Raw genomic sequence first — 18972 nt, forward strand, 5'->3', positions numbered from 1 at the left:
TTTTTAAAAAGCACAGCTTTAGAGATCGAATGAGCGTGTGATGACTCAGATCTGATGTAAACTAGGAAGAAGAGACACAGAGCTTGCTTTGAATGCTCTTTCAGATGCATAATTCAGTGGGAAATTAATAGAAATTATATTCTGTATGACGAAATATTTGCAAACGTGATGATAAATCAATATTTCTCCAAATATGCACACGTTTGGACTAAGAGCCCTCGCGGACATTAGTGCATGGATGTGAACAAAAATAAAATGTAGAAGACATGACTGGCTTTTTATTCTTGTTGATATTCTATTAAATATATTGTTCATTACAGATCGATTATTTTGCACTCCTGACATAAATTAAGAAATGAATGTCACTGCAACCCAGTTTCATCATAAACAGTGGTCAAATATCGAAGCTGGAGTCTTTAATCTTTCTAATTATACTGAGTTTGTCCAGATGAAGTTAGAGTGTGATGTGTTAACGAGCAGTGAATTTTGACAACAGTAATCTGGGGCTGTCCGCGAGGTTAAGTGTTTTAGATTGTCCCACTGTTTTTAGTGATTTAAATACTGAGGTGGGTTTTGTATAAGGATTGAATGAATCTCAAACCTCAGTATCTCCAGCTGACAGTTTGGGCTCTTCAGTCCATCAGAGAGCAGCTTAACTCCTGAATCCAGCAGGTTATTGCCACTCATGTCCAGCTCTATCAGGGGTGAGTTTGGTGTCTGCAGGGCCAAAGCCACAGTTTCACAGCAGGTGTCATCAAGATCACATGAGGAGAGTCTGTAAAAACAGGATATTTGTCCATGGCATGTTGTGTCATGTTCTCTGTGAACATTCAAGCTTTCTGGAAAAATGTATACATGTCATGTATGCTGGAACTGATGTGACAGTCAAGTGAAAATAACAGAATAATAGAATATACAGATTAGTAAATCCATTTTAGTAAATGCAGATTTTACTCTCCAGAATCAGTAAGAACATGACACACTTCACACTGCATCTTACGCTAAAATTGATTTTCAGAGTTAAATACTTTAACAGCTGTCGACAAGTTCCTTACGTTGCTCTTCTGCAGCATCTCACAGCTGGCAGGAGATTCCTCTGGCCTCCAGGTTCAGTATTGTACCTCCTCAGTTTGAGCTCATCCAGCACCTCCTCTGACATCAGCTGTACGTAAGCCATCAATGAGCACATGGAAGACGAGAGGACTCTTTCTGGAGATGATCTGAGGTATGTTTGGATTTCTGTATATAATGAATTGTCATTGAGCTCCAGTAAGCAGTAGAACAGGTTGACTGAAGTGTCAGGTGAGAGTTCCTGGTTTTGTAATTGTTCTTTAATGTGTTTTGTTATTTCTGTGACGCTGTCTTTGCTGTCTTCAGTGTGTGTGAACAGGCCTCTGAGCAGGTCCTGATTGGATTCCAGTGAAATGCCCATCAGAAACCGTAAAAAGAGGTCTAAATGTCCTTTCTGACTTTGCATTGCTTTCTCAACAGCATTCTCTAGTAAATCATGTAAAGCAATATTTTTGTCTGGCTCTTTGAAGACAGACACACTCTTCTTCTTGTTGTTGGTTTTGAGCAGTCTTGAAAACTGAAAAAGAAACCGACGTTTAGGCCTGACCTCGTTTTGTGTTTCTTCAGTGAAAAACTGCAGCTCGTCCATGTTCTTGTTCAGGTAGCAGAGGAACACGTGCACTGCAGCGAGGAACTCTTGGACACTCAGATGCACGAAGCAGAAGACCTTCTTCTCATGAAGTCCAGCTTCTTGCTGAAAGATCTCAGTGAGCATTCCTGTGGACTCAAAGTCTCTCACATCAATACCACATGCTTTCAGATCCTTCTCATAAAACACAATGTTTTCTTCCTTCAACTGTTCAAACGCTAGCTTAGCTAACTTCAAAAGCATTGTTTTATTGGAATCTAAGAGCTTGGGATGTTCTCGTTCTGTTTTTTTGTCATGCTTCTGGCTCTTCATGTTCATCTGTATCAGCAGGAAGTGGATGTACATTTCAGTTAGTGTGGTGTTGATGTTCTCTGCGTTGTTCCCAATGGGGACGTCCTGAAGAACAGTGGCTGTGATCCAACAGAACACGGGAATGTAACACATGATGTAGAGACTACGAGATTTCCTAATGTGTGAGATCATTCTAGAGGCCTGAGTCTCATCTTTGATTCTCTTTCTGAAATACTCGTCCTTCTGCTGGTCAGTGAATCCTCGCACCTCTGTGAACAACCCTACATACTCAGGAGGGATCTGATTGGCTGCTGCTGGTCGTGATGTCACCCAGACGTGAGCTGATGGAAGCAGAGTCCCATTCACCAGACTTGCAAACAGTTCATCTACAGATGATCGCTCCTCAACACTCATCACCATTCCACTGTCAAAATCCATAGTCATTCGACTCTCATCCAGTCCATCAAAGATAAACGCAAGCTTACATTTATATATCTCACATATCTTTGCTGTTTCCAGGTCCCTCAGTTCTGGATTACATTTCTGTAGAAACTCATGCAGACTGATCTTTCCATTTTTAATGCAGTTAATCTTTCTGAATGGAAGCAGGAACACACAGTCTATATCCTGATTGGCTTTTCCTTCTGCCCAGTCCAGAATGAACTTGTGCACCGAGACAGTTTTTCCAATGCCAGCGATGCCTTTGGTCAGCACAATCTTTTTCTTTTTTTTGTTCCGACTAAATACATCATTGCATTTGATTGGCCTGTTCTGTGCTTTACGGGGTTTAATGTTGTCATCAATCTTCATAATCTCATGTTCTTGTTTGACTTCTTTAAGATCCCCCTCCGTAATAAAGAGTTCTGTAAAAACATCCTTGAGATGTGCTTCATTTTCCTTTTTACACTCAAAAATGTGTTCCACATTCTCCTTCATGTTCATTTTGTGCGTTTTCTTGAATTCCTGCAGCCAGAAATCCTCTGTTATGAAAAACATAAATAAACAGGAAAATGAGTGAACAAAACAACACTAGAAAATTAAACACAAAGGTTTTTCACATTAGCATGATCATCATTGAAATAAACTGGTGCAAACATGTGGTATTTAAATTCATGGCACTGAAAGCAGTTCTGTTTTGTGCTGAAATCAATATACATCAAACAAGCTAAAATCATTTCTGATCCCACTGTAAGGATGTGTGTAAGGTTACCTCACCTTGTTTTATTTTGCGTTTCTCAGCTGGCTCTAATGATTCTTGTACTGAGAAGAGAGAGAAAAGAACAAGATTTTATGTTCATCAAAATATCTTTTTGCTCTTTGACAGTATAGTGTCCCCATCACTATACTGGGGTGTTAGGACCCACACAGACCACAGGGTGAGCGCCCCCTGCAGGCCTCACTAACACCTCTACCAGCAGAAGCCTAGTTTTCCCATGAGGTCTCCCATCCAGGTACTGACCAGGCTCAGCCCTGCTTAGCTTCAGTGGGAAACCAGTCTTGGGTTACAGGGTGATATGGCTGCTGGCCATAATGATTTCTCAAGGATCATGCGACACTGAAGACATGAGTAATGATGCTGAAAATTTAGCTGTGAAACTTCAACTGTTATGGCGATTGATGTATCAATACTCCTAGATGACCAATACCAGCTTTGCTATTGCCTGATACATGATAATAATCTGTACAGTGTTGTGATCTGAGCAGTGTTTATATCGTTAGCTAGCGTATATATATTAGTGCTGTCAGTTAAACGCGTTATTAACGACGTTAACGCAAACCTATTTTAACGGCGTCAATTTTTTTATCGCGAGATTAACGTTCTTTTTGGTCTAACAAACTTTGTAGTTTTTTCACATGCTGTTGCAGCAACTAGTAACGTTAGAAAAACTACAACACCACTCCGGATGTAGCTAGACCGGAAACAAAACATCAGGCACGCTGCGGCTGCCCACACTTGTTTTGGGCCATTAAAAGAGTAGACGTGGATGCCAAGCGTGAGACGCCGAAATGAGAAACGTATTATGCCATGGTTTAACTCAGGGGTCTTCAACTAAAAGTGCTTGTCTTGAGCGCTGCTTTCTGCTCTGGTGGTGCATTCACTCCGGACGCGAATGAAGCGTTTTGCGCGAGTGATTTAAGTCAATGCAAAGACGCAAATAGACATTCTGCGGCGCGAATTAAGCGGCGTGCATGTCGCGTCATTCGCGTCCGGTGTGAACGCACCTGCATGCTTGACCGCGCGTCTGGGTCTGAACGTAACAGTGAGCATTGCAACGTTAACTGTTTCATTAGCCTACGTCAAAAGGCTTCGCGGTCCGGATTTGGACCGGAGTCCGCTAGTTGGCGACCCCTGGTTTAACTGCACTATAGGCGGAGTCCTAGTTTACCTTGCATGTGCACTTTGTAATTTTATTTTGTATCACCCTGTTTTGATCCCTTAGAAAGGGCTGTTGAAGGGGCTGTTTGTGCAACAAAGTATTTTTTTTCACCCTTTTATTGATGGACAGTGTTACATTGTGTGAGCGATTATTTGCTCCAAGTGTGAATGACTGCTTCAAGTGAGAATGTTGGTGTGAAATCGAACACTACAGTATGCCAATGTTGTTTTCAATAAAACAAACATTTGAACAAAGCAAGCCGATCCACTTTTCTATGTTGATAAGAGCATTAAAATAAGAAAAAATAATGGGACAAAAAGAAATCAAGGGACATTTAGAATAAAAAAAAATGTGCGATTAATTGTGATTAATTGTGAGTTAACTATGGCATTAATGCGATTAATCGCGATTAAATATTTTAATCGTTTGACAGCACTAATATATATATATATCTATAAGCTAACACTGGTCTCTCACCGAGACACCTGCCCTGTTCTCCACTGTTTCTCCTCACACAACAACTCAATTTGCCTCCTCTAATTGTTGATCTGTCTAATCCTGGCCTGTCCCTAATTCTGTCATAATTGTATGGCTGTGGTCCAGTGTTGGGCACGTTACTTTAAAAAAGTAATTAGTTATAGTTACTAGTTACTTCTTACAAATAGTAACTGAGTTAGTAACTGAGTTACATCATTATAAAAGTAACTAATTACCAGGGAAAGTAACTAATGTGTTACTTTTTTTTTCTTCAAATGTTCAAATATGTCAAATAACTTGGATGCCCCCAATATTAAATATGTTAAATGAATGAATTGGACACTAAATAGAATAAATTATTATTATAAAACATTGCACATTAATGTACACTATTGTAATGTTGCTGTGGGACAATGTGAGAGACACCTATCAAATTCAATATATTATTGTAAATATTATCAGTAGACCTACTATAGTGTAAATAGAGTGTAAATAGTATTAGTACTTCTTTACTACTCCTCTGGTAGTGGAGCTCACGTTATCACCTGGGTTTTTAGCCACTAATGTTGTGGCTGTGATGACGTGAGGCTTCATTAGATTAGAAATAGAATTACTTGCCACCGACGTGGATAGACTCTTTCTTCCTGGGCATAAGCTGCACGTTACATAAACATATCTTACCTTTCACCTCAACGAGGGAAAAGTAGCGTTTATACTTTCAGTTTGCGAAAGCTACCTTTGAAGTCGTTGGACTGCCATCGCTGACTGTGCATATGCGTGTGCGTCATAGGTGTGTGTGTGAACTCAACCTATCAACCTCAACCTCCACCAATCATCATCAGTTATGTGTACCACCCAACCCAACCCCCAACACGCATGGCTGGCGCGCACACACACACACACACTCGTTGCAGGTCCGACTGACAGAGAGCCTGTTCGGATGAAAACCGCTTCAGTGAGCTCAATTATAGTAACGCCGCATTTTTTTCCTCAGTAACGCTAACGGCGTTGTAACGGAAGAAACAGTAATTCGTTTGATTACTCGTTACTGAAAAAAGTAATTCCTAGAGTAACGCCGTTTATCTATAACGCCGTTATTCCCAACACTGCTGTGGTCTGCCATATGAGTATTAATAAACATTTATAATTTCCTCAGCGTCTGAACTGTCATTGCGATCCATTGTTTTCCTATCGTTGAAATTCACCCCGTTCAATTCTCCTGTTACGTCTCAAAACATCGGTTTTGCCATTTTCAGATGCGGAAGTAAAATTCTCTCATAAAAACGACTCCAGAAGCCTTAGTAGCGTATTTATAAGTATATTTTAAAGTATGTAATGTAAAATATTTTACATTATTTTAATGTAAATCTAACCTGCAATAAGCCCTTTAAAGTAATAGTCTTTTGGAGCTATATCTGTAATATTTTTATCTAGAGCCAAAAGTGCTTCAATCAAGCCCCCCGCTCTGTGCACGTTTCTCTCTCTCTAAAAACGTAAAGCATTATGAGCTGCAGACGTCACGGTTATTTTTTTTATTTTTATTATTATTTTTTTTTCAGCTTTTTTTTATTGTAAACAAGAATGAAGTTACAAACAAACTACAACAATACAATAGACACGAGTACTAGACATAATATTAGAATATTATCTTGACATGAAATAACATTAACAACAGATATAGAGGCTGAGTGTTATTGCATACCGGTTGACTATAGATATGAAATGACAGAAATTAAATGACGAGAATAAAATAAGTGACAGGAGTGAAGAAACAGAAGGGGGGGCGGGATTGTGGGGGGTTGGGAGTTGAGTACGGATGGTGGATCTGGGAATGTAGAAGTCGTGGCCTTGCGGGGTTGGGGGGGGGTTTAATGAGTATGTGGGAATGTCTGTGTGTTAGTGTGTGTGTGTGTGTGTGTGTGGGTGTATATAAGGAGTAATGCTGGCTTATTGTTGGGCCGGGGTGATGGAAGCTGGATCACATAGGATGGTTACAGAGGAGAAAAAAAGAAAAAAAAGAAAAATAAAAATAAAAAAAATAAAAATAAAAAAACCCTAGTTATTTTCATTACATAGGATAAAAATAAGTGGAATAAAAAATAAAAAAAAATTGATTGACTGACTGATTAAGCAGACTGCCTGGGCACCCATACATAGCCACAGTGCCCCCGGCCCCCGCACAAGGTATACCATGGTGAGGCGGCAGAGGGAAGGCCCTGCGCACCATCCGGCCCCCAGGCCCCCAGCACACCCCCCCCCCCCCCCACGACCTACCACACCCCGACCCCAGAGCCAATACTCAACCCACCACTCTCGTCCTATGTATGAGTGTGAATGGCTAAATTGTGGGCTTTCTCTAATGTAATGCATTAAAAGAAGTGGATATGCAGGGTGAATATCTACCCAGATTCCCCCCTGCACAACGCACCCCCCCTATGTATTAGTGGATATGTGCTTTCTCTGGAATTTATGCATTAAAAGAAGTGAGGCGTGCAGTGAAACACCTGCTAAGGCATCTACATGCACACCTCACATACCCTAGTCTGTTTTGTTGTTCTTATTATTGGTGGAAGTAAGATGTGTGCAGCCTAATGTGTAGAGCATTTAAAAGAGAGCAAGGCGTGTTGAGTGCTACCAGGGTGAGGTGTGTGCATGTCCGAGTGAGGAGGGCGCTCCATGGGGGCCCAGAACCCATAGATACCCCACCGGATCGACCAACACCAAACCAACATGGCAACCCGACAGGACCGGGCCGTCCGAGCCATCCATGGGACCCAGGCAGAATAGAGATGAGTAGAGAGAAGTCGAGAGAGAGAGAGAGAGAGGGGAGGGGAAAAAGAATAAAGTTATTAGGAAAAAAGGAGATAGAAGAGGGAGGAAGGGGAGAGGGAGATTCTATTGATATGTAATTAATAATGATTAATAATAATAATAATAATAATAATAATAATAATTGTTCCAGCTACCATCCTCCGCCCTAGTGTTTGTGGCTATTTACATGTGGATGTGGAGAATTGTGTGGATCTGACGTTGTGACTTGGATCTCAGGCACATAGGGTCAGGACTGTAAGTAGGTGATGAAAGGTGACCAAAGGGAGGGTGTATCTCGAGTATTGGTTAAGTTTGGAGATGATAGATTGTCTATGGATATATAATCTGTTAACAAGTTTTTCCAGTGAGTAATATGTATATTGTTCCTTGATTTCCAGTTCATGAGGATTGCGATAGTCAGTGCTACTAGTAGTGTTTTATTGCATGAGGTTCTTAAATTGATTGTGGTAGTATCACCAAGAATGCACAAGGAAGGGGTTGCTGGGATGTGACAGCCAAAGATAGAAGAGAGTGATTCTGTGACACTTACCCAATAACGGCTGACTGGAGTGCATTGCCAGACAGCATGAATGTATGTGTCTGGGTTATTTTGCATGCAGTGAGAACATAGATCAGAACCAAACCCCATTTTAGACAATTTCTGAGCAGTGAAGTGAAATCTGTGAAGTACCTTGTATTGTATTAGTTGTAGATTACTATTTTTAGTCATTAGGTAGACGTTTTTACAGATTTGGGTCCAGAAGTCGGCACCGGGAGTAATGGACAAGTCTGATTCCCATTTGTGATATGGCAGGCTGTTTTTTCTGAACGAGATATAATTTTGTATATGTTGGAGAGAATTTTTTTGGGTGAGGGAATGTTGATCAGCTCCAAGATTGGTGGAGGGATGTCCAGGTTAACGGTTTGAATATAAATTTTTGCTTGAATAGATGATTTAATTTGTAGGTATTCTAAGAAGTGTTTACTCTCGATGCCGTGCTTCTGGACCAAATAAGAGAATGAAACCAGATTATTGTCTTGAATGATGTGGTGAAGTTGAGTGATACCCTTGCCTATCCATGTGAGAAAATTGAGTGTTTTTTTGTTGACAATGAAGTCGAGGTTATTCCAAATTGGGGTGCGAATTGATGGTGCTACAGGTGAATCAGTAATGTGATAGAATTTCCACCAGGCTGTCAGACTGGACGATACTGTTGGTGCTTTGAAGGAAGGATGTTTTTTGACTGACTGACTGCAGAACGGGAGGTCTGAGATCTGAATATCCTTGCAGATGGTTTGTTCTAAGTCTAACCAGGTGTTGTCTGAGGGGGTGGGATGTAACCATTTGTAGATGTATTGAAGCTGGTTGGCTAGGGCATAGTGCTGGAAGTGTGGAGCCTCTAGTCCTCCCAGTACTCTAGGTTTTTGTAGAGTGGTCAGTTTGATTCTTGGTGTCTTATTTTTCCAGTAGAATTTAGTAATTGTTGAGTCGAGAGTCTTAAACCAGAGTGAGGGGGGCTGAGTCGGAATCATTGAAAATAAATAATTTATTTTGGGTAATATTGTCATTTTGATGACTGATATCCTGCCCATGATGGATAGTGGGAGGTTCATCCAGCGCTGTAGGTCATCAACTATTGAATTGAGCAGTGGGGAGAAATTTAGAGTAAATAAGTCTGACAGCTTGGCGGAGACCTTTATCCCTAAATATGTGATATAATTAGTGCAGAGTGGGATCGGTGAAGAGTGGGCTGTCACATCCCAGCTGTTCGAGTGTAAAGACGTCACAGTTATTTTAACAATGGTAGCAGAAACTTGAGCAGCAAAATAGATACTTTCGCTAAAACACTACAAATTTGTATCTGTCATAGAGACGATTCTGACCGTTTAACTAATCCAGGTTTGAGACTAATGTGTGGCACCTTTAGATGTTTTTTCTTATTATTACGTTTAGCATTAGCCTATTAATCAGCATATACAGAGCAATTCATAATAAAAAATGTTAGAATTTGGGAAATTATTTAGAGATGGCAAAGGAAGACTAAATAACTTTGAAATTACTAGTTAACTTTGTTTAGTCCTCGAGATGAGTTTTGGTTATTAGATTATATACATTGTTTGTTTTTAGTGGTTTATTGTTTTGAGTAAAATACTAATTTATACTTTAAACCCTGCACCCTGTTTTCTCAGTCCCAAGGCCTTCTATGTGCCATACAAGGTTTGTCTAAATATAAAATAATAAAAATATCCTGTTAAAACATCTGATCTAACCTATATTCATATCCAGTTATATATTATTAAAATATTTACTTTTTTGGGTAAAATATGGTAATTCTTAGACAATGTTTTGGCTCTCTGGCTCCAAGATTCTCATCTTTGATGACTACTTTGAGTGTTTAGGATTTTTTTCTTTTGCAAAGTACTACGGCTGCCTCGATGGAAATGTATAACTGTTCAGTAAAAGTATTGTCCGGACCTCCGCTGGGAAGGAAATGTAGAGACCGGACCTCTTTGAATACCCCTGCTTTCTTACCTTCAGTGTAGTTGTGCTGTAACTCTTCAGCCAGCTGGTTCTGGCTCATCTTCCTCAGGATGCTCAGTGTTTTCTTCACAGCTTCTTCTGCTCCAAAACACTCCATCATTATATCCACTATATCAGTCACACCAGCATCCTCCAGTTTACCAGCTCCAACAGGTCCATCGTCTTTTAAGTAACTCTTAAATCTCTTCAGATCATCTTTTTTCAGGTCATCTAGAGTGTCATGAAGCAGCTTTTTTTCAGATGCCATCATCCTTCAAGAACTGTTGGAGAAAAGGAAAGAGGCTACTAATAGTTGCACTTTTATAGCAGACATGCAAATAAATGTGTGTAATGGAATGACTCTGTGATCAGATCAGATTATGAAACATTTTAAGGTCTGAAAATAATTCTTCAGTTTAAGAAACACACACTCACATGAAGTCAAATTAATGCCACATAGATTTGAAAAATAATAAAGTTTTGCAAAACAAAAATAAAGTATTGAGCAAAAAAAGTTGTTTTGCATACACAAATAAAGAATTGCAAAAGGAAAATATTCTTTTATTCTGTGTTTCAGTCAAGTGTGAATTTGTGTTTCCCCTTTGCGCTTCACTTTTCTGTGCGTTTCACCTTATGGTGCTGTTTTGACATGGTGGGCGGAGTCAAGAAACTGGGGCGTGTTCAGTGGACATGGCCACGCCTGCCTCTGAGTGACATCATCTGCCCGAGACGCAGATCAGCACAGATGAAGGCCCCATGGCTGAGAGGCATGCGGGTGGATCATCTCCTTGTACTCACACTTTTACTAGCATTAAAACAGGCATGGTTTGGTTTTGTTAACATAATGTGTATCAAAAGCGTTTGCTTAAGTTAGAGATCATGTTAAAGTGGTGTTTATTATTAGCCGTAGACTACTGGCTAATGCAAACTGTCTGAAAATCTCATGTGCAAATTTTTATAATAATAAATAAACAGCAGATGTTGGCTATTTTCAGACAGTTCACATTAGCCAGGAGTCTACCACTAATAATAAACACCACTAGGGGTGTATGATATATCGTTAATCGATATATCGCAATATAAAAATTATTATTATGAAATAAATATGTAAATAATAATTAAATAAATATGATTTGCGATATAGAGTTGTTTTACCTAAGGCTCAACTTGCTGTATTTATAAGGTATAATTCACCCAAAAATGTAAACACTGTCATCATGTGCTCACCCTCATGTCGTTTACCTTCCAAACACAAATGAAGATATTCTTTATGTAACCTGAGGGATTTCTCTCCCTCCATTTAAAGTCCATTCCTCTCAAACTTAAAAGATCCAAAAAATGTCATAAAGGCATCGTAAAAGAACTAATCGAGTGTCTAATTCAAATCCAAGTCTTCTGAAGAGACCCGACAGAATTAACATTTTTTGGATGAGCTAAGCATTTACAGTTTGGGAATAGTCATTTTGACTCGACTAGAACTGTGACGGATTGCATTGATCATCTGAAGTGCACACACACTCCTCAAAGTCAAAGTGCAAACATCATTTAAATCACCAGATCACATTTAGTTTTAGTAGTGTGATTATTCAAAGCATCTTTTAGCATGGTTTATTCTTATATGTGTAGTGCATTGATAGCGGGAGAGGCGGGTCATAGCGAGTGCCGGTAGAGAATCCTGCCTGCATTTAAAGCGAGAGTAAAGCATAAGAGAAAAATATGAACGTGTATAGAGTTTCTGTGACTTTACTACATGAAACAACTATATATAATGTTGAATATAATGCATGGGGGGGGGGGGGGTGGCACCAAAAGAAGAGGTCAGCTCTAAAAAGTAGCAAACGCCACCATCGCGGGCAGTAATTAAGAGATTAAGGAGGTAAAGTAAGAGAAGTTTAGTTGAGAAACAGCTTTTTAACTGCTTTAGTGTCATAGACCTAAAGTCATATTTAATGTTTGACAGAAACGATAACAAGGCTGCACTGTAAAAACTTTAAGGCCTCTCCAATTCAAAATTTTCTAGTGAGCGATCACATCTAAATTTTTCAATTGGCCAAATTGAATTTCTGTGAATTGAATTTTATCCATTGTGGCAACAGTCTGTTAACATGGGCTCAATTAGAAATAATATGATGAGCCAATGGAAAAATGTAATTTACCAACACTGTAAAAAATGTCCTCTCCAATTTAAAATGTTGACCGATCATTTTGAATTGGAGAAATGTTTTACAGTGAAACTGTGAGATTGGTCCAATTAAATGTTTTAAATTGTAGTCACAATTGTTTATTTCTCACTGCCCAAAAGACAAAAATGACTAAAAACATAGCCTAAATATATTAAGCAAAATACAGAACACAGACAACAGGGTTGACATTTTATCACATTACTTAATTAACAAGTAAATTCCAACAGGATATTTGGTGAAAATACCTTATTTTCAATAAGGAAAAACTCTGAAAACATTCAAGAAGTCTTCTGCATAACAGTCTTAATGTGGTGAAGAAAACGCGGCACTGCATAGGCTAAAAACCTGCAAATAAAAATAAAAACGAACATCTTTGGGTGCTCGAGCCCCGGCCCTTTTTCAAAATGAATCAAAAGTGCCCCTCTCAGACAAATATCAATGATAATATCATGGTCAATAAAACTAAATAAATGTGATTATTATAACATGACAATGTAGGCTATACAATAGTAACGAACGGCTCAAAAGTCGGGCAATTTCTGTTGAGGCGTTGCCATAACGCGTTGCTATGGGTTACGTGCGTTTTGATTGACAGCTGATTTTCCACTGTTCGGAAACGGCTCTAGAGCCAAATATGGTCCTTTCAGAGAGTGTGTGGCCTTACGGGAAAAAATAAACCAATATTTTTTTTTTAAACCATAATCAGAGCTAATGTGTTGATTTAATTACAAATCTATATGATATATTTTAAAGTATTACACAATTCACCAATGCCCGTTTGTCATGTATATACACCAACCAATCGTGATCTGGCAAAGCAAGTTCAAATTCCATTGGGCGATGTGAAGCGGTAATTTTCTGTTCTTATTCATAAATTGGTTGAAAATGACATGGACAGACGAACTAACGTTTATGGAACGATTTCCGGCGGTTTGTCTCATTTTATTAATTGCATCACTGACAAAATGGATTTTAACTGACAACAAACAAATCCCTCCACAAAACCATGCAGCAGCAGCAAAAGTTGCATTAATGGTAAGTAGTGTTAAATTCACTTGTATTTATGTAGATTGATACACCGTTTACTATTTCATGAAACTATAAAAGTTAACAAAACCCAAGTGACACCGGCACCTACAGGCCTATTATGTGAAGTGTAGGCTGGCGAAATGGTTACATGATTTTTGAATATTATGCAGCATTATGAAAGAAGTCTCTTATGTTCATCAAGCCTGCATTAATTTGATAAAAAACAGCAATATTGTGAAATATTATTAAAATAATGGTTTTCTATTTTAAAATATTTTAAAATATAATTTATTCCTGTGATCACAGCTGTATTTTCAGCATCATTTCTCCACTCTTCAGTGTCACATGATCATTCAGAAATCATTCTAATATGAGGATTTAATGTCAATGATGGAAACTGTGATACTCTTTAAAAGTTAAAAAGAACATTGTAATAATATTATACAATATTAGGCTACTGTTTTTCCTGTATTTTTGATTAAATAAATGCAGGCTTGATGAGCATAAGTATATATATATATATATATATATATATATATATATATATATATATATATATATATATTTACATATTGCCCCTTTTTTACATTTGAGCCCCTGCCCCTGAAGAACTCTCTGCACAGCCCTGTGGCGCACATATCACACAAATGACTTAATTTACTTATTACCTATTGTTTTAGACATATAAGACATGAGGAAAATAAAACTATTGGCTACTAGGGTGACCACCTGCTAATAAGCCCAAGGGGGGACAAGGGGTATGTTTCTGAGGGACAATGTGGGACACTGCCTGGCGCAGCGGTGCCCCCACCCCACGGGCAGACTCACTGATAGTGGTTTACACATTTCTAGCACACAGCACCTTACATGGTATTGCCCTATTCCCCTAAACATGTGTAATTGCTGATGTATGCTCATGAATAGGCCTACCACTGTGTATTTTTTTTCTAAATAAAGATTCATAATATTTTGAACATTCAATTAATTGACAGATGCACTTCCACTTACGATTTACTTTAGCTATAATTTTATTTATTTTTCATTACAATTTATTCACTTTAAATAAATTATAATATAAAATTATAGGATTAACAGGAATTGCAGTTCACTCTAAAAAAAAAAAAAGGTTCTATATGGCACCAAAAATGGTTCTTGGCTCGTAATCATAGGGGAACCTTTTTTAGTGCTATATAACACAAATTTTGGTTCTTCGGTGGTTCTTCAGAGGTTCTTCACCGGTTCTTTGACTAAGGTGCTATATAGCACCTCTGAAGAACCACATTTTTTTGCATTGTTGTGTGACTCCATATACCATCTATGCTTAAAACATATATTTTTTATAAAAAATCCATAATATGTTATATAAAATACACATTTTAGTCGTGTCCCCAGGTTTTCACTCAGTCCTGTTATCCTCACACATTGCCCCCTCTAAAAACTTGCATCATGCCACTAGACCAGCTTTTCAAAAGGATGTTGCATCATCTGGATCTTATGTAGGCCATGGGAAGACCAAAAGTAAGTCCTCTCATTTTTATTTCTGTATATTTGATGAAATTGTAACTTTGACTAGGAAGGTCATTTCTCAACGCACTGTCCTGTTACCTAAATTATTTCTTAGAGGTGATTTGTTTATTTAAAAAAATATTAACTTTAGGTAAGTCACTACAATTTTCTCAGTGTCCTCATGCTATTAGCTACTTAGCCAAGTGGCAATTTGGCATGTGTTTGCTTATTTTTTGCTTAAAAACTCAATCCTGTGACTTTCAGTCCTGTTACTCATATGAAAAATAACAGGACTGAGTAAAAGTAACAGGAGTGAGTAGAGTCCTCTGTTTTGTTGATTTAAAATTGTGAATATTAGTTTATATATAATATTCACCTGATTTATGAGTTTTACAGTTGAAATTAGGAAAAAATTTGACATTTAGCACACACATGGCTATGGACACTCTCTCTCTCTCTCTCTCTCTCTCTCTCTCTCTCTCTCTCTCTCTCTCTCTCTCTCTCTCTCTCTCTCTCTCTCACACACACACACACACACGTATGGACACTCATTCCTGTTACACAGTCTTCATTCCTGCTACCAAGTGGTCATTCCTGTTACAAAAATGTACTTTTTTTCTAAAACAAAATTGTTAAACAACTGTTTTCATCAGTTTTGATTTGGTCCATCATTTATACAATTGTTTAATACAACTAATTATTTAAAAAAATAATAAACTTGTGGCTTCAGTCTTCTTTAAAATGAAACAAAATATTTGTGTTTTTTATTAAAATACACCTTCATATAGAGTGTTTTTTTAAATCACAAATATTAATTATTTGAACATATAACCATCAATTTCTTTAAAATATTTACTATCTTGAAGGAAAAAAAAAGGAATTAATTGACATGATTTTAAACATGCTTTTTCAAATGGCACATGAGTTTTGGTAACAGGACTGAGAAAACATACATCCATCTTCTGCTTAGAAACCTTGTAAAGAACTAAATAAAGTTACCTGAGATTGACCAATACTAGGGGTGTAACGGTACACAAAACTGACGGTTCGGTACGTAACTCGGTTTTGAAGTCACGGTTCAGGTTCGGTTCAGTTTTACAAAATTGCATTTTATTCAACAGTGGTTAAATGAGAAAAAAATGTTGTCTGTCCTTAAATTAATTCAGTTAGAACTAAAAGTTTCTTAAAGATAATGCTGTAAACTATATAGGGAGCCCTTACTTACATATTGCTATTAAAGATTAACAACAGAGCCCAAACTATTAGCATAAATTCAGTTGCTATTTATTTTTAGATATAATAATCAACACATAAGCTTCACATAAGGCAGTTTTTGCATTAACTTCTAAATCTAATTATTATTATTTTTTCTCAAATTTGTTGTTGAAATATAATCATTTAGTGGCTGTAATTTTCATGACAGGTTTATTTAAACATACATTAATTAAACAAGACATCACTAACAGGCTAAGTAGTATATAATGAATATATATATATATATAGGCTAATATAATGAAACTATAGGCTAATATAGTGCATGTATTCAGTGAAAGAGTTAATCTCTCTAGTGAACTCACAGCTGTGGACACTGACTTCTGAGGTAAACGAATTCTACAAGACATTGTCTACAAGCTGTTTTATTGTCTTTCCGCGGTTGAAACACAGATGGAGCGATTACACAACATATGATACGTTTCAGTAAGTTGTAATGTATCCTCAACATACCTTAAGATATTAATAATATTTATTCTTTCTCAAGCGGCAGCGCGCGGCTCGCCAGTGAACGCAATCATCTGTTCCTGATCGCGTTCACTCGCGCTGCCGCTTGAAGTTGAACTGATACCCGCCATCAGTCACGTCATATTATAGAGCGTTAAAACGGCATTTATCGTTTGAATTTCGTGATAAAATGGACTGAATACTTAATATGTTCGTGTGGGAACTAGGATTGAAGTAATGTTCATTTGGCTGCCTGGGGCTCGAGGAAATAGAGCGACCAACTTTTTTTTTTGAGCAAGCATTGATTATGCGTGACACGGTCTCAATTCGCGGGACGCATGAATTGGGCTTCAAACGCTGTGCGCGCACGCGCTACGCGGGACGGGTGGTCTATGGGATCAGTTTCCCGCCAAATGTATTGCAGTCACGCATAAAAAAATAATAAGCATGAATCAAAATTTTAAAAGCACATGTGAAAATATAACGCACAAAACTGAAAAATCAATGCAAAATTAACCAGAATCACAAACAACGCAGTCAAGGAAATAAAAATAATAAGCACAAATCAAATATTTAAACAAGTTTAAAATTATATTGCTCAAAACTGAATCATGAATTCAAAATTATCCAAATCGCTCACAAAATCATGTTTTCTGCTCTTATTTAAATTTTTTGCATGTCCGTGCTCTTTTCTCCTTTGCTCTTGTTTCCACATTCTGTGCTTGCGGTTTCAAATGTTGCAGTTCAAGTTTCATGTAAATTAGGGGCGGGTCTTAGCATCACCATTGGTCCACTAGTTTTAGATTGACAGCTCATCCTCAAGCCAATCAATTGAAGAGAGAAGTTGACGTCACTCCAATGCGACTCATGCCGCAGTTCAGCCAGCCGCTGTTGAGCTATATACGAGTATAACGTGTTCTATATCTGCAAGGAAATACATTATTGTATTGTTATAAATATAATCTTAGGACTCTCTCCTTTTGTATGATAGACGTTTTAGGGGGGTTTCCTCACAATTAAAGCAGTAAAATGAACATGATCACGACTGGGTGCTTAAAGCTTGGCTGTGAGCGAAACGCTTTCACTATCCGTGCGTCACTATGCACGGATGGGCTTTTATTTTATCCGCAACCTTATCACAAAATCCGTCGGCCCCAACGTTTTTTGACCAATGTTCAAAGCTGCACCCGCCCGCCATCCGCTGATTGTAGCTAAAGCCTTGTTGGGCGATGCAAGGCGATGCTGACGCCAGCAATCGTAATGCAAGGGACTGGCCTACATTAAACCTTTAACTAAAATAGTTATTGAGCTGTTTACACTGTCATATACAATAAAAGAGCCTGCACAGCGACAGGAAAGGAAAATAACGCAAAAAACCTGCCTACCATAGCCTATAGAGAATTTGACTGAAGGAGCTCATGCACCGCTCACTGGTAAAACGACGTGCGCTCAAATCCCGCTCCAACATGACATTTCTCTGTACTGTAGCCTACTTTACTTGTTTTAGTTTCATATGTTTAAATATTATAATGTTATTTTTTTCATTTCATTTAGCCTACGTTGATTATGAAATATTATTATGATATATGTGAGAAAACATGGGGGACAGAAATTATTTCGTTTTGTATAAATTGTTTCTTCATTTTAATCAACGTTTTGTCAACCAATTTCGAGGATTTAATAAATAATAAGCAAATATAGCAGACAATGGCATGGAGGCACCAGCGCAGCACGAACGGCTTAAATTAACAACTAGGAAAAATTAAAGCAGTAAAATTAACATTATCACTTACTGACGCTTGACTTACACTTACTGCAGCCTGTTGAGCTATAATGCGTTCGCTATCACCAGTGGTGGAAGTAATAGGCTACAAATAACCAGAGACATATTGACTTTAGTAAAAGTACCACAATGACAACCCTACTTAAGTAAAAGAGTACCTGATTTGAAAAGTAGCCTACTTGCATGACAATTTATTCTATTAATGTCTATTCTAATAATTTTAAAAAGTTTAATTAATTTAGTTTTGGGTTAATGTAATTGTGCTTACCATCTGTGGCCCAGTTTGCGTAGAAAGAGCGGTAATTTTCCTCCAGAGCGACTTTCTGAAGATTTATTTAATTTCTGAAGCTCATTCCGCTCGCAGCACCCTCAACCCAGAAAGCCCTTTGTGACATGCGCTGGTTCGAATATAGGCTATCTGAAATAGCTAGGATTGCCCCCAACTAAAAAATAAAAATAAAATAAAAATTCTAGTAGCCTATTCATTCATTTAAGTCGTTGTTCACACAGCGCTGGCGCCTGTCATTGTCGGCTTACTCTGCTATATTTGCTTATTGTTTATTAAATCCAGGCAAATGTTTGATAAAACATTGATTAAAATTAAGATACAATTT

General features: G+C 37.9%; 1 protein-coding gene across 1 annotated transcript in view; it reads right to left on the minus strand.

Moving 5' to 3' along the window:
• The window catches only part of LOC307121780 (uncharacterized protein), a gene marked incomplete at its 3' end in the record, with an annotated part of 187655 nt that overhangs the window by 161686 nt on the left and 6997 nt on the right, over nt 1-18972 (minus strand). Inside the window, exons 3-6 of the mRNA XM_079809537.1 lie at nt 10151-10419; nt 3167-3211; nt 1056-2931; nt 602-775 (exon numbers count right to left, since the gene is read on the minus strand). Coding sequence (XP_079665663.1) covers nt 602-775; nt 1056-2931; nt 3167-3211; nt 10151-10409 — 2354 coding nt within the window. The 5' untranslated portion in view covers nt 10410-10419. The remainder of the gene's footprint in view (nt 1-601; nt 776-1055; nt 2932-3166; nt 3212-10150; nt 10420-18972) is intronic.

The sequence above is a fragment of the Gobio gobio genome (genome assembly GCF_949357685.1).
Source record: "Gobio gobio genome assembly, chromosome: 25".
NCBI classification, from domain to species: Eukaryota; Metazoa; Chordata; class Actinopteri; order Cypriniformes; family Gobionidae; genus Gobio; species Gobio gobio.